This window comes from Festucalex cinctus, chromosome 20 (assembly GCF_051991245.1).
Source record: "Festucalex cinctus isolate MCC-2025b chromosome 20, RoL_Fcin_1.0, whole genome shotgun sequence".
In the NCBI taxonomy this organism is placed as follows: Eukaryota; Metazoa; Chordata; class Actinopteri; order Syngnathiformes; family Syngnathidae; genus Festucalex; species Festucalex cinctus.
Genome location: NC_135430.1, coordinates 8,719,462 through 8,736,178, shown reverse-complemented (window position 1 = coordinate 8,736,178; position 16,717 = coordinate 8,719,462). Strand labels below are relative to the sequence as shown.

At 37.4% G+C, this 16,717-nt stretch overlaps 1 protein-coding gene and 1 long non-coding RNA gene across 2 annotated transcripts in view; one reads left to right on the top strand and one right to left on the bottom strand.

Moving 5' to 3' along the window:
- Positions 1-731: 731 nt before the first annotated feature.
- Positions 732-16,022, bottom strand: LOC144009174 (progressive ankylosis protein homolog). The gene is made up of 12 exons (XM_077508733.1): positions 15,455-16,022; positions 13,088-13,304; positions 12,861-12,979; positions 11,551-11,634; positions 11,189-11,359; positions 10,967-11,101; positions 7,527-7,619; positions 7,362-7,454; positions 5,385-5,514; positions 3,550-3,673; positions 3,393-3,492; positions 732-1,403 (listed from the first exon to the last, which is right to left on the bottom strand). Exons 1-12 carry the CDS (start codon positions 15,548-15,550, stop codon positions 1,275-1,277), a joined length of 1,491 nt encoding a protein of 496 aa, XP_077364859.1. The 5' UTR covers positions 15,551-16,022; the 3' UTR covers positions 732-1,274.
- Positions 15,459-16,717, top strand: part of LOC144009175 (uncharacterized) — an 8,502-nt gene continuing 7,243 nt past the window's right edge. The window contains exon 1 of the long non-coding RNA XR_013280857.1: positions 15,459-16,673. This is a non-coding gene — a long non-coding RNA (uncharacterized LOC144009175). The remainder of the gene's footprint in view (positions 16,674-16,717) is intronic.

Sequence of the window (16,717 nt, the reverse complement as noted above, 5' to 3'; positions counted from 1 at the left end):
GAAAAAAATGGGTGATCCCGTAAATAAAGTACCCCAAAAATATGAAAAACTAAGATAACGGAGGAAAAAAATTTTTTGAAAAAGATCTGAATATACAAATGTGCAGGTGCTGAACCGTGTATGAAAATAGAGTACAAATTCAGGAAAATATTTGGGGAAAACATACATTGAAAAAAATAAAAACCAAAAACATGAATACAAAAAAATTACAGAAAAAAAATGTGAAGCATTTTATGGGGAGCTTAAGAATGGAGAAATTAGAAAAAAATCCAATGGAACAATCTTCTGTTTGCGTGCATTTTTCTTCCCCTAACCAGAAAGTACTGCTGTCAAACACTAACTACAGTATTAACTAGGACTGCACAATATATTTAAAAAAAATATATATCAATAGCGCGATATTGGCCCATGCAATATTCATATTGCAAAGACATGCGATAAGTTTCATGTGAAATTTTATGCTTTTACTGAATTTGACCAGTCAGCCACTAACTAAAATGTGCACCACCATCTAATAGGTGAACATTATAAGTTTGCTTATTTTGCTGCATGAAAAATGCAATTCTTTCATTCATAATTAAAAAAAATCATGTTAGATATCGCAATAATCGATATTGCTATATTCAGCAACTATATAGCATGATTTTCTAATATTGTGCAGAACAACAATTCACATTTGAACCATTTATCAGTAAAAACTTGGATTGAAAGTTGAAAGCATCAGAAGAGAATTAATAATAAAGCAATTTATTTGCCAAATAAGAATGTCTGTACAGTATATACAGCACATGAAGAAGATGATTGGCCAAACACAAGCAGGTCCGACTGCGTGGAAGTGAATGTGTGATGATGATAATGATGATGACGACGAGGGATTCCCGACCCCTCGCCTCCGTCAAATCTACACGTTAGAAAACGATGGCCTGTATACCACTTTCGATTTCGATGGAATTGCACAACCCAGCAAAAAAAAAAAAAAAAGTCCCCACGACATGTCTGGATTTCCACTCAAATGTTGACGCTCGTTTCCCGTCTCCTTTATTTTCCTTTTCCCTTGTTTACCAGTAAACACCGAGGAAGCCATGACGCTATGTACACTCATTGGATCAACGCTCGGATGGCTTTGTTTACAGTGTGCGTCGTCGCGGAGATGGGGAGGGGAGGGCGCCGTCGGGAGAATTCCGCATTCCTCCCCTCGTCTTTCCCCCGCGGGAAGAAAAACAAAAACAAAAAAGGAAGGGGGGAAAAAAAAAGAAAAGAAAACGTCCTCTGGCTCACTCGCGCCCTTCGTCGTCCTCGCGGAGCTCCTCGACGGCGTCGCTGGGCGAGCGCGAGCGCACCTCGCTCATGGGGGCCGAGTCCTCCCCCTCCACCACCAGCTCGTTGGACAGCTCGTTGTGACGCTGGACACGAACCACAACGTTAGCAACAACAAAAATTTGCATCACCGATCAATCGGAATTGAGTAGAAAGTCAGCTTCCGTTTATTTCGCTTTGTTTTCATGACTCGCCGGACTAAATCTTAAAAGTTTGAATAATATGGCTATGGAATAAATGGATACTTGACTCACTGAACAATTTTCAGCAGTGAAAGGTTCATATTTTGTCCAGAATGAATTTGATAACTTCATTATTTTTCATGTACAATTAATAGCTTTAACCCTTTTAAAAACTATTTTTTCTTCTTGTTGTCGACTGATGATGATATCACCTGTGCTGAGGAAGTAGGTAACGGCCAATCATGGCTCACCTGTTTTCTGGGTTTGGCCTACTTCTTCAGCACAGGTGATGTCATCATCAGTTGACAGCAAGTAGAAAAAAAATTACTTTTTAAAGGTATTAATTGTACATGAAAAATAATTAAGTTACCACATTAATTAAAGACAAAATATTAACTTTTTACTGCTGAAAATTGGCTGTGAGTCAAGTATCCCACAAATGGCATTTAGTTTTCATCATTTTATTAACACTTAAAATAAATTTTGGACCACCTCAAGATTATTATTATTTTTTAAATAAAAATATCTATAAACAATTATAATAAAAATAAATAGAATAGTGATAGTCACACAAAACTGAATGTACATTAAGTTACAAGGATTTAAAAAAATATTAGCGCAGACAATCTTTGATATTTAAATATCGATTAATTTCCAACTGTCAGGATTTAATTTTATTTCAGAATATAAATGAAATAAGGTTTTAAATAAAAAAATATATAAATAATTATAATAAATATAATATTGGTGATATTTAGTCGCACAAAACTGAATGTACACTAAATTATGAGGGTTTTTAAAAAAAATATCAGTGCAGACAATCTTTTGATATTTAAATTTCAATTAATTTCCAACAATGTCAGATTTTTATTTTATTTCAGAATATTAATGAAATAAGATTTTTTTTAATAAAAAAAAATATATATATATAAATAATTAGAATAATAAATATATTAGTGATATTTAAAGTCACACAAAATTGAATGTACACTAAATTACAAGGATTTAAAAAAAAAAAAATATAAGCGCAGACAATCTTTTGATATTTAAATTTCAATTAATTTCCAACAATGTCAGATTTTTATTTTATTTCAGAATATTAATGAAATAAGATTTTTTTTAAATAAAAAATATATATAAATAATTATAATAATAAATATATTAGTGATATTTAAAGTCACACAAAATTGAATGTACACTAAATTACAAGGATTTAAAAAAAATATCAGCGCAGACAATCTTTTGATATTTTAATTCCAATTAATTTCCAACAATGTCAAAATTTTATTTTATTTCAGAATATAAATGAAATAATTACGTTAACTATAAAAAAAAAAAAATAAAAATAAAAAGTCTACACATCCTGTACAGAAACTGGGTTCATTTATTGTTTATTTATTTATTAATTAATTATTATTTATGTGGTTAAAAAGCCTTCTAGAGCAGCCAATTTTCTTTTTTTGTGTGTGGTTAATTAGAGGCACTTTAAATGGCCGCAGTTGTGTTGCCTCCCACTTAACATGAATTTGAATATTTTGGACTGCTTGTAAAGGGTGTGCACACTAGTGCAACCACATTATCGCGGTTTGTTTTTACTTACCCTCTCTAACAGATTTTTTTTTCCCCCAATTGGAATCACACAGGTTAGGTCACATTTATGGTGAAAAATGTTAATTTATTCTTATTATTATTATTATTATTATTATATATATATATATATATATTTATTTTTTTTTTTTTTTTTTTTTAACATGACAAAAAACTTGCCATTTGAACTGGGACTGGGGGGTGTGTAGACTTTCTATATCCACTGCCCTTCAAATGTGAGCTTCTTCCAGATGAAAACAAAGCAATCGTCCCGTTCGTGCTGCGTGCGTCGACGTCGTCGCTCACCTGTTGTCGGTAAACGTAGCAGGCTGCGATGGCGACCATGGTGGACTCACCGATGAATCCGGCCAGGAGGGAGCCCACCCCCAGCGTGGCCCCGTGAACCCTGCGACGCACCGACAATGAGCGGGGCGTTGATAGCGGCGACAGGGTTGGAACCTACCCCATGTAAGGCAGCACCACCAGGCTGGTGATGAGGACGATGATGCGCAGCACCGAGCTGGGGGCCAACACAAACGTCTTCTTCAGCGTCATCAGCCAGCCCGTCAGGTGGGCCCGAACCGTCACTGCGTAAGCACACAGTACAAGCGTCACGTATCACTGTGTATCAAAAGTCTACACACACGCCCCTGTTAAAATGCCATGTTTTTGTAATGTGGGGTAAAAAATTACATTCTCACCTGTACAACTTAGAGTAAAAAAACAAAACAGTGTGAGAGCGGGTAAATGAAAATAAACCAAGATGATGTAGTTGCATAAGTATGCGCACCCTCCAATAACTGTGGAATGTGGCTGTGTTCAGAATGAGCTAATCACATTCAAATTTGGGTGAAATGGAAGTTTGTGCACACCTGCCACCATTTTAAGGGTCTCTGGTTTAATCTCAAATGTTCCATTGTTCTAGTAGGCTTTTATTGACACTGACTGACAGCAATACTTGAGATGCAGGAATTTCTGGCAAGCACTGGCTCTTTAGTATGTGACAGCAATCTTCTGGGGTTTTTTTCCCTTCATATGTTTGGATTTTAGAGTTGGGTGGCAAGACAAAGGTTTATATTATAACAAACATCAGGTGGTGGTTTTGTTTCAGCTTGAACGAAGGCCTTAGTCAAGGTGGAGCCTGGAGAGAATTATGAACCTTTTCAAATGGCGCAAAATCTTTAGGACTTATGCTAGAAAGCAGGGGAAAAAAAAGTCATCGAAAGCCTACTAGAACATCTGAGAATTATATGAGGTTAAAGACGTTTAAATGGTGGCAGGTTTGTGCTGACTCATTGTACATATCAAAGTGGTTGGTTAATTTTGAACATTGTCACGTCATGAGATGTGATAGGGTGTGCACACTTTTGCAATCTGTTATTTTTACATCCCCTCTCTGAAATATTGGAATAATTTGCATTTTGGTTGAGGTGTACAGGTTATGTATTGGTGTAAAAAGCTTTGATTTAATTTAGAGCTGTCAAAATAATTTAAATAACTGACAATAATCAATTATCAACTTAATCGACAACTATTTTAATCAAAGTAATTGTTGCCATTTTTAACTCATTCAAAACCCAAAGCGTAAAAATAAGTTTTTTAATTTAATACTTTGTTCTTCACTCCTCATTTATACGTTTTGTTGTTGTTGTTTTTTTTAATGCTAGAGCATACATAAGTCTTTGATACAGCTTCTGACATGAAGAGGTAATTTAAAGCAATGGTAGTGATCGCAAAAAACGGCCAGCAAGTATAAGAGATCAGCCAGGACCGTTTGCAACAAGCTCTTTTTGCCAGTGTTTTCAACAGGTTTGTGAATAATGATGAAACTTAGCTATATTCTAATGCTTACGGAAACAGATACAAATATATATTTTTTTTTTTCCTGATGAAAGAAGAGATTGTAATCTTTCTTTTGGTAGGTTCCAAGTTTTTATAGCCATAGAACAGAATATTCTGTGTGCCTTGCAAAAATCAGTCAAAATCCAGTAAAACAGCCGGGAGCAAACGGAATTGGTTCAGTGAAAATGGTTGGGAGTGAATGAGTTAATTAAAAAAAATTGTCCAAATCCTCAAATAATCAATAGTGAAGACCAAATATCTTGTATATTTAATCAAAATAAGACCTTTGCAAACATATGTTTTTACTTTGGAAAACAATGACCAATCTGATAACATTTTTTTTTTTTTTTTTTATTGTTAATTTACTATACAAAGTACAAAATAAACACCAATCACTGGTTAAAAAAAAAAAAAAAAAAAAAAGTTTCTCTAATACACTTTAATGCAAAAACATACCTGGAAGCGGGAAGAACGAGAAAATGCGAAGGGGCACCACGCAGAGCATGGCGAACGGGTAGTCCACGCCGATGATGTCCACCAGGATCTTCTCGGAGACGTGCGGGCTCCAGAAGACCACGAAGCAAAGCTGCACGCAAACCAAAACAACACAATTTGGACCCGTCATACGTTATTTAGGCCAGCTGGTGGCGCAAGCTGAGCGGAGGTGCCCCCGCGGGCGCTTGGCGACGTGACTGCTTTTTTAGAAAAGGACGTCTTGCGTTGGTGGTAAACAAGTTGCAGCCTGAAGAAACGCGCGCATACCTCATAAGGGAGGGGAGAAGGGGGACTGTTTGTCTCACTGGCGTGGTTAGCATAACCGCTATTTAGTATTTGGTTTTGTTTTGAAGCGGGTGCAACCCGACACCTCCAACCCGAGGATGAGGACATCCAGACAGGCCGTGTGAGCGATTTGGTCGCGTCACACGACAAATGACATGTTGACCTTGTCGCCTCGCGTTGGCTTAAGTCGGGGCCGGAGTTGCTTTTGGCCACTCGGCACTTTTTGGGGGCTGATCACGTGACTCAGTTGCATCATGTAAGACATGATGGCAACGGAGCCAAGGAGTCTTTGTTGAGTTGCGCCGTCTTTGTTTACACTCAATTGCCGCATCTTGAGCGCTTGACGTTGATGACGGCAGAAGTCAAAACAGAATCAAATAAAAAAAATAGCAATGGGCCGATATTGGGTATTTGGAAACCATTTTTAATCTCAGGAAACTATTTCAATTTTCAGGTAACCATAAGATGCTGCAGACCCTCGGAACCTTTTGTTTTAGTTTGACATTAAAACAAAGAAATGTGAACGTTTACCATGTTTTTTTTTGTTTTTTTTCTTTTTTAGGAAAAATACAGCTATGGTATTTAACTTTTTAAGATGTACTGATAATCTTGGGAACTCCCTGAACAGTTTTTATTTAGATATTTAAAATGTATAATATTATTTATTTTTTTTAAACATACATTTTGGAAAAAGTAAAAAAAAAAAAAAAAAAAAAAAAAAAAGTTCAATCAACATTAATGCTTGAAGACATTACAACAAAGTCAAGATTGTTATTTGTATTTAAAAAATCTTTTGACGCCAATATTTTCCCCCGCTTTTACTGAAAATGAATATCGGCTTCAAATATCGGTTATCGGCTTCCTTCAATACTAATAATCGGCATCGGTATCTGCCCTGGAAAAAAACAGCTCTCTATCTATATAAATAACTTTCATAAGAAATACATAACTTTTGTTAGGGCTGCTCGATTATGAAGAAAATATTAATCACAAATATTTTGGTAATGTATTGAAATCATATATATATATATATATATATTTACAATTATGCTAATTTTGTAATTGCGGAGTGTAATAATTGAAACCACGATTATTTTTTTTGGTACAAAATAAGACAAATTTAATATAATTACTATTATGCAAATGTAAGTTATTTTATATATTATATTATTTATAGATTTTATATAGTTATTTTAAAAATTAAAAAAGGTGCAAAAGTATAAATTTAAACAACTCAGTATATATATATATATAATTTTATTTATTTTTTTTTTACAATTATGCTGATTTTGTAATTGCAGTGTAATAATTGAAATTAAATTTGGATTAATTTCACAGTACATTGAATGATTTGTTTGTAGTTGTTTTTATGTGAAAATGGTGGCATGATTGTGACATTGCTGAAGAAAATGGATTTGACATTAGCACCTTCTGTTATTTTGACCCAAATTGACCCTTCCTCATATTTTACTAATGTGGGATGTCAGTTTGCGGTTTTAGCGGGTGTAAAATCACAATTTTGAGGAAGTTTTCATCGACTTCTCTCTTTTTTTTTGTTTTTTGTTCCCCATTTAACACGCGCGTACGCAAAAATGAACGCCCTTCGTTTCCCTCGCTGGATGAAAAATGATTTAATGTAAGCAGGAATCTTACCGTGAGCGAGAGAGCCAGACAGCAGAATGTAAACTTTTTGATGTGCGACTTGGTGATGGGCGAGCCGGCGTTCAGCTTGTTGCTGGGGTTGTTCTGGCGAGGGATGACCAGAAGACGTTTAGTTATTAGCGCCGCTTCCTCCGGTGCGCGTGCGTGTTGACGTACCTTGTCGAAGGCGGGATACACGGCTCGCAGTTCGGTTAGCCAGCCGTAGGGCATGTGACCCACCGGGTACGTCGCCGTCAGCACGGCCACTGCCTGCGATGACGACAGAGAGCGTTTTGCCTTGGAGTGATGCAATACTTGCTGTTGCGTAACCAGTGGGAACATATTATAATGCAGGCGTGCAGACGCAAATAAAACTCAACAGTACTTCATTGTTTGCATAGTAAGTTTGATAGAGTTCACTCGCAAGTACTCAAAGCAAAAAAATAAAAAATGTCCAAATGACGTCTCGTATCTGGGTCAGGGGTCAGCAACCTTTCCTGTTCAATAAATCTGGAGCCACAAAACATTTGAACATGCTGATGAACGAAACGTCCAGATGTTATTGGCAGTTGTCATTTTTCTAACCGAATGTTAAGTTGATGTTAAAACTGATTTAGAATCAGTATACATGATCGTTGTCACATTTTGCACAGGAATTATTTAGGAATAAATGAAACCCTTAAATAAATGTATGTTGGGTTTATTAGATTAAAAGCAATTGAATGACAAAAAATAAATCAAGATTTCAATTCTTTTTTTTTTTTTTGCCATATCGCCCTAACAGCCTTTGAGATTTGAAAATTAATCTAACTTTGAGATTAATTTTCTTCTACTTGTCGTGTTCCGTTTTATTTTTTCCATACATTTTTAGACTTTTCTGCCTTTCTGTTAAATTTCTGACATTTTTGGCAATGTTATGGACATATTATGGTCATTTTTTGCCTCTGTTCTTCCTTTTTTAGACATTTTCTTCTTCCTTTTTTTCATGGAGATTTTATGATTTGTTAATTTTTAAAAACTTTCGTCTACCTTTCGTCTCTTTTTACAACAACTTAAACAAACTATTTTTTAATATTTATTTTTATATATATTTTTAATTTTATATATATTTTAATATTTAATTTATATTTTTGAATTCAATCATTAATTCGGAGAATATTTTCTCTAAAACAATAAAAATCAATATTGAAAACAAATTTTTTTTCGTGGGCCACAGAAGAGCCAAATAAATGAAACCCTTAAATAAACGTATGTTGGGTTTATTAGATTAAAAGCAATTGAATGACGACTAATGAATAAAAAAAAAATATATCAAGATTTCGATGTTTATTTCGAGACTTTTTCTGTCTTTCTGTTAAATTGCTGACATTTTTTTGGCAATTTTATGGACATCTGGTAATTTTCTGCCTCTCCTTCCTTTTTTAGACATTTTTTTTCTTCTTTTTTTCATGGAGATTTATTTTCTGTTTTGGACATTTTAACGGTCTTTTTTTTTTTTTTTTTTTTTTTTTTTTTTTTTACATTTTAAGGTATTTTTAAAAACTTTCGTCTCTTTTTACAACAACTTAAACATTTAGACTATTTTTTAATATATAGATTTTTTTAATATTTTTAATTTTATATATATTTCAATATTTATTTATTTTTTTATTTAATCATTAATTTGAAGAATATTTTCTCTAAAAACTAAAAATCAATATTGATTTTATTTTATTTTTAATTATTATTATTATTTTTTTTTATGGGCCACAGGAAAGTGACGAAAGAGCCATAGGTTGCAGACCGCCCCCTGCCCCGGGTGTAAACAGATCTTGAGTGTATTGTATTATTACGCATGCACGCTGGCTGGAAATGACAACAGGAGTTATTGTTGCCGTTAGTTATTGTGACAGGCGAGGAGAGGAGAGGCGGGAATGCGTTGTCGCTCGTTTCCAGGCCTTTCCGGCCGGCACAACAGCTTTGTGGGACGTGCGCCGGCCAGAAAGCTCCGGAGGGAGTTTGGTTGGCGTCCGCGCGCACAAACTTGACTTATTGCTGCCGCCGTCGGAATGCCGAACACAAATGACCTTTCGAAGTCTCTTTCAAGGCCCAAAATACACCCGTGAACTTTTCACCCAAAATTCATTCAGACAAAAGCGCATTCAAAATCCACAAAAGTGTTTTTTTTGTTTTTTTGTTTTTTTTTTAACTTATGAAAGGGACAAAAATAACAGCCAATGAGAAACAATTACAGAACCTGAAACACCAGCAAGACGTGATATTTAAATAATTTTTACATACAAATTTGACTCCTTTTTTTTGTTCTCACATTTACATTTACTTTTTTTTTTTTTATGACGTTTATTTACTACACTAGCACTTATTGTTGTTACATAAAATTCCAATGAATTATCCACAGCGCTTCTCCTCACTTTGGGTCACGGGTGTGCTGGAGCCTATCCCAGCTGTCCTCGATGACCGATAACTGTGAACAAAGACCTTTTCTGTCTTTCTGACGCACATGATGAGTCACAGCCGCAGTTTGAGAACCGACCACTGGTAAAAAAAAGACTTACCCAATGTCAGATTTAAAAAAATAATAATAATATAAATAAAACACGTATCACGGTTGGTATTGGCATCCTTCATGAGTACTCAATACCTTGCTCGATTATGAAGAAAATATTAACCATGATTAATTTGTTAATAATTGAAATTACTATTAGGACTATTTTTTTGGTACAAGAAAATGTTTAAGTAAAAATGATTAAAACATAAAACAATTCGAAACACTAGTTATGCAACGTCCTTTTGGATTAAAGTTGTTTTTTTTAAATTAAATTAGTTATTTTACAATTTAAAAAAAAAAAGGTGCAAATGTAATAACTCAAACTCAAAATGAGTATTATCTTTTTAAAATGTATTCTAGAAATATATAAACATAATAAAAATAATATATAATAAATAATATAATTGGTTGGCAACCAGTCCAGGGTGTCCCCCGCCTACTGCCCAGAGCCAGCTGAGATAGGCGCCAGCAGCCCCCGCGACCCTTGTGAGGAATAAGCGGTCAAGAAAATGGATGGATGGATAATTAATATATAATAAAAATGTAAATTTTATTTATTTTTTATTCTAATTGATTAAAATTGTTATTTTTACAATTAAAAGAGGTGCAAATGTATAAACTAAAACTCAAAATTAGTATTTTTTAAATTTAATGTATTATATAAATATATATATATATATATATATATATATATATATATATATAATAAAAATATACATTTTATTTAATTATCTTTTTATAATTGATTAAAATAGTTATTTTTACAATTAAAAAAAGGTGCAAAGGTATAAACTCAAAATGAGTATTTTTTTTTTTCCATGATTATGATGATTTTGTAATTGTGGAGTGTAATAATTGACATTGTAATTGAATTTGGATTAATTGCACAGCCCTAGCTTGAAATAAGTCATGTATCAATCAGCCCGATACGCTCCCCAAATCATTTTTTTTTTATAAATACTGCCTAGCGCCAAATTAGCGCGTTAGCAAACCCGTTATTGACAAATGGGGAAAAAAAAAATCCCAAATATTTCAGATGCATAGTGAAAAAGGAACGTAGAGGCCGCACCTCTGTCGCCTCGGTGGTCCCTTTGAGGTCCCGGGACACAAACAGGTTGACGATGGGCCGGCTGATGCGCTGGGTGGCCAGGATGAGCGCCAGCGGCCACCAGAAGCTCAGCATCTTCTTGACGGTGGCGTCGCCCTGACAGACCAAAAAACAAACAAAAACAAAAAAAAACATCAAAAGTCCGCCCGCTCCCCATGCCGGACAACTCGCCGACACTTTTACCCCGACGTCCGGCCCGCTGGAGTCCGGGATGGTGTCGTGGATGTTGCAGTAGTAGCCCAGGCCCACGATGCTGAAGCGGACCAGAGCGCCCATGTAGAGCGAGAGGATGGGGATGAGGAGGGGCTCCACGCACTCCAGGTTGCTGTGCAGCAGGATGGCCACAAACACGATCTGAAGCAGAGCACGCGCCGTCACTTTCAGACAGGTAAAACAATGAAGCTCCTCCCCTCCATTTCGCCACCAACATGGCGGCCACAGCAATACTTGTTTACGAGAGAGGCTTTGACATAATGTAATGAGAAGAAGGAAAAAAAATGAGTGATTTTCTTTTGCCTGCAAATTTGTCCCGATTTGATTTGTACCTGTGCCACTACATCCGAGATGGAGGCGGAGCCCACGATGACGCTGTACTTGTGCTTGAGGAGGATGCCGGCGTGAATCCACGCCTGTACGGACAAGAAACGCAGATTTTTTACAAGCCCAACTCGGGACAACTGGTACGCTGGCTCCCTCTAGTGGTACACAAAAGAATCACTGAATGAAATGTTCAGACTACAAAATGATTTCAGTACGTTTCTGATGCACAGTTCAGTAGTTGTGTTCAATTTCGGTGCAGTTCTTAACGTGTAATATCGTTACATTTTAATGGAATCATGAAGTACAGTTTCTTAACATTCAAACGGTGCTTAATATTACAGTGGCTTATAATAATAAGTTCCGGTTCGGTAGGGATAAACCAATTACCGGCTTTTACGAATAAAGCTGGCGTCTCACTGAGCGGTGCATGCTTGCGAACGTAGCAAATTTTGTTTTCGTCATGATTTGTCTGATGTTCACAGACAGTTTTTACTTGTCGCAAAGACTTTTCCAACAAATTTTTCACAGTCTGCAAAGATCTTTTGATACCTTTTTCATACATTCGCATGCATTTGTCGCTCAGTCAGATACAGGGTACTTAAATTTATGGATTTATTTCATTAAATTTCTACTTAATGAAAAAATGATGCTGACACTGGGAAAACACGACTATTTGTAAAAATAAAAAAAGTAAATAAATTAATAACTTTCTTTCCAGTAGAAAATATTAGATACTTATTTACTTGCGCAGTTTTTAATTTAACTTAATAGATGCTGATGAACATGGATTTAATTTTTAAACAAAGCTTTCTTTTTTTTTTTTTTAATTGTTTAAAATTAACCCCTTCAGACCCACTTTTTTTTTTTTTTTTTTCTACATAAGAACAACATTAAAAAATTGGTTTCCTGATGTTTTTATTTGTTATAGTGGACGCCAGGATAATATGACTTAGCATGTTGCAAACTTACCAAGCTTATTTTTAACAATTTTCAAATGTGATTGGTTAGCTAGGATCCAATCATGAACCATAAGTGTTGACATCAACCAAATGATGCCTTTTTATTGGTTTAGACATGCAAATGTCATGACCACAGCAATCATCTACGGGTCCGAAGGGGTTAAAAGATTTTTTTTTTTTTTTTATAATTTTGACGCAAATATTTTCTCTTTTACTGCAAATGAATATCGGTCTCCTTGACTACTAATAACCGGTATCAGCATCGGCCTTGAAAAAAGCGTATCTGTATGTCGCTACTTTTTGGTAATAAAAAGTGTTTGTTAGTTTTTGAGGTGGTAGTCGCATCAGGTACTCACCATGGCGTCCAATAGAGGAAACGCGGCCAAGTAGAGGAAGGCCTTGCGAGTTTTGTGGCCCACAGACTCGTCCACATGGTGGAGCTTGTTAATGATGTAGTAGCCCAGATCTGTGTAGGCTGCAGCGTGAAAAAAAAACAAAAACAAAAGTTGCCTCAGTGGCAGGAAGTGGGCCAGGGGAAGGAGTTTGTTCGTTTTGTTTGTTTGTTTTTTTGCGAGCAAGCCACCTATGAGGGTGTGCAGTGCGAAGGCGATGACGCCCGCCGCCGCCATGCACATGACGGCCGTCCGGCGGTCGCGCTTGCTGTTGATGAAGACCAGGCCCACGTTCTTGAAGTCGCTCATGGGGCCCGTGAAGAACTTCATGAGCGAGTAGGCCAGCCCGTAGCTGGCCAGCATCTCCACCGCGTCCTCCTTGACTGTGGCGATGCCCCGGTTGAGCGCCTGCGCCCACACCAACGAGACGGGCACCAGTTAGGATCAAAACAAAACGTTTCACTCGATAAAGCAACAAATTATATAGCTTTGTTCATCCAATTATTTCAAATTCATTTTGCAATACACTGAAAAATAAACACCTTAAAGATATGCATTTTTTTTCTTTTTAACTCATTCACTGCCACTGACGGGTATCCACGTCATAAATCCATTTTTTTACTGGCCTGGCAGTGAATGAGTTTTAATCAGCACAGCAAAAAAAGAAAAAAAAAAAACGTCTGGAACGCCAGCTCACAACCAAGGCGACAAGTGAAGATGTTCCAACAATCGAGATGTTTACTTCCTTTATTCCAATTACAACTTTGGCGGCATATTTTTTTTGGAGACTAAAATTTTTTGCCAGATGAAAAGGACAAAGTCAAGGCCTAAAATTATGAGACTAAAGTTGTGTTTTTAAGTTCTCACTTGTTAAGCTACTGCATGACTTCTCACATTTACTTATTATGGTGATATTTTAGGCCACTTCCATATCACTTCCTGTTGATTTTGGGCCACTTCCGGATCACTTCCTGTTGATTTTGGGCTAGATGACTGGATAGCTGATAAGCCAAAACTTTTGAGGTCTCGAGGCGGCCATATTGCTCCTCCCAAGAAATGTTTCTCAGCATACGATTGTACACATTTACAGTATCGAAACTGGAGAACATTTGAGACAGTACTTCGTAGAAACGACATGATTTATGATGTTTTAGATTTGTTAAACATAAACAAGAGGACTTCAGACATTTTACAACTTGCCTTAAATACATTATAAATTATATGCTTAATGTTTACAGGAGGAAACTTGTACATTAAAAAATTATAACTGTAATTCAACAAAAGATGCCTCTGCCAAATCTAATATTGGGGTCTAAGGAACTGAGCAATAAAACAAAAAGGGGTTCTTCAAGGTACATACTGTCCACTTGTTAAATTTTTTTTTTTTCTACTTGTTAAAAAAATAGTGACCACCCCGCCCCCTGGCCTGATACTAACTGCCAACAAGCTGTATAGGTCTCATCTGTACATAGTTTACACAGTAGTCTGCTCGCGAGATGGGAGGAGCAAGATGGCCGCCCTGTCATTTCAATGGTTTGCATGGGCTGTCGGCTATCCAGGTCAGTGGCGTGACTTCCTGTTGTTACAGGTCACTTCCTGTTGAAATTGATCACTTCCTGTGATTTTGGTGCGTAATACACAGTATTTAACACTGTGACTTCATCTTGTACAAAATTAGTAATTCTCGGGTTCTTGTAGTGTTATTTCATCTTTATAAAATGTATTTAAGAAAATGTCTTAAAAATAACAACTTTGTTCTGATAACATGATATGGGTTTTTTACCCCCATTTTTTTTCTTCATTTGTTCCCTTATCTTAAACATACAACTTAATTGTCGTTGGATTGCTTTTTATCCAGATAACATCAAAGGAAATGCGTTTTTTTTTTTATTAAAAACAAAAAAACTTGGAAACTCATTCTGATAGTTACAACTTTTGTCCTCTAAAAAAAAAAAAAAGTTTATCATAACATAATGACTTCTTTTTTCCTATAAAGAAGAATTTAAGAGTGCACTTAGGAGTCGTGTTTAATTAGAAGTTAGACTGTGACGGTGTCCTTGAGAAAAAAAAAACAAAGTTTGAGAGACTCGCAATAAAGATAAGGAAACACTGGCCCAGACTCTCCCTCCCCTCCTATCTGCCCTTTCCCTTTTTGCACAAGCCCCAGCTGTGCTATTTATACCAGCAAAACAGAAGCATTACATAAGCTTAATCCCTACCTACATCTATGCACTTCTTCTTCACTCCCTGATCTCTTCGCGTCCTTCTAGGGAAGGAGGGGCAGGTGACAAAATGCCCCCCATAACCCCTCTTGACAGAAGCATCTCCACACTTCTCCTCCGCCTATATCATGTATCTATAATACCACCCCAACACACATACACCCTGCGGCTAGGCTAGCATTGAACGTCCTTGTAAACGTCGCCTGCCATTTTCTGGCCTTTTTGTGGCGTTAAAACCGAGCATCGTTAGCATTAGCCGCCGATGCTAACAAGCGCCTCCCGAAGGAAGGAAGGCGGGGGTCCGTTTGGAGGGTGGGGGGGTCCGTTACTCGTTACCTGCTCGCCGAGATCGATGGCAACATTGGTGATCGCTAGAGGCACCAGGAAGCGAAGAAGCGGCCAGTAAGGACTCAGGGACGGGAACTCCACCATAGTAGAAGCCGGGGTGACAGCGGTGCGACGGGCATCTGCCTCACTGTCGGGGCTGGAGGAGGAGAGCTGCTGCTGCTGCTGCTGTTGCTGCGGCTATGGCTGAAAGCGGCGGGGGTGCCCCGAAGGGGAGGGAGGGGGGCGCGTGAGGCCAACGAAGCCGCTGGAAGGCAGGCGAAGCACCCGGGAGTCCCGCGGCGGGCAGCCGACGAGGCGCTCCGGCGGCGGCGTCACAACGGTGCGTCGGTGAAGCGGAGAGAAGGAGGCGAAGGTCGGCGGAAGGCTCTGAGCGCGCGCATCTTCCTCCTCGCGAATCATCACCCGGGCGAGGGGGAGGGGGGGCGGAGGGAGGTGTGACATCAAACTGCACCCAGCTCCAGCGAGGAGGAACCTTCAGCCCACTAACGAAAACACACACGCCCATGCAGAGCCGTTGGAGCATGCCAGCTTCGTGTACTAGTAGCAGATTTGAAAGTTGCTCCCACGAGACACGCTTGTGAAATGCACACTAGTAGGCGGGGGCATCGCCCCAAATTCTGGGCCCCCATATGAAACCTGGGGGTGGGCGTGTGCTGAGTGAACCCCCAACATCTTCCTGTTGTAATTAACAGCGATAGTTACAGAAAACGACGTGCGATTGTTTCGTTAAAAAAAAAAAAAAATGTAATCATTTGACAACGCTAGTTTAAAAAAAATAAAATAAAAAAAAATAGCACTGATTGTGTGAACATACTTGACAAAAATGTAAAGAAACAAACCGATTTTAATAAGTCTCCTGTTATTGTAGTATCCGTGAGTTGAATGTGTGCCAAGAAAAATTAAAAAGTCTACACACCCCAGTTCAAATGCAACAACTCAATTCACTAAATTCTCAAAAAAAAAAGACTTGTGGAAAAGAAGTCAAAAACAGAAATCACACGTTTGCAAAAGTGTACATACCCTTATAAAGTTCAGGTGTTCTAGTAGATTTTTCCTGACCTTTTTTTAAATTATTTCTAGCAGAAGCCTGACGTTTTTGTGCTCGCACTGACTGCGTTTTGGAACTCTTCGTAATTCCCTCCACCAGTTCCAGCTGGAGAAAAATGGCCCCTGTTCCTGCTGCTGCCGCCACCACGCTTCACTGGAGGTACGGTGTTCCTCCTTCCATCCATGCTTTGAAAATTTTGCACA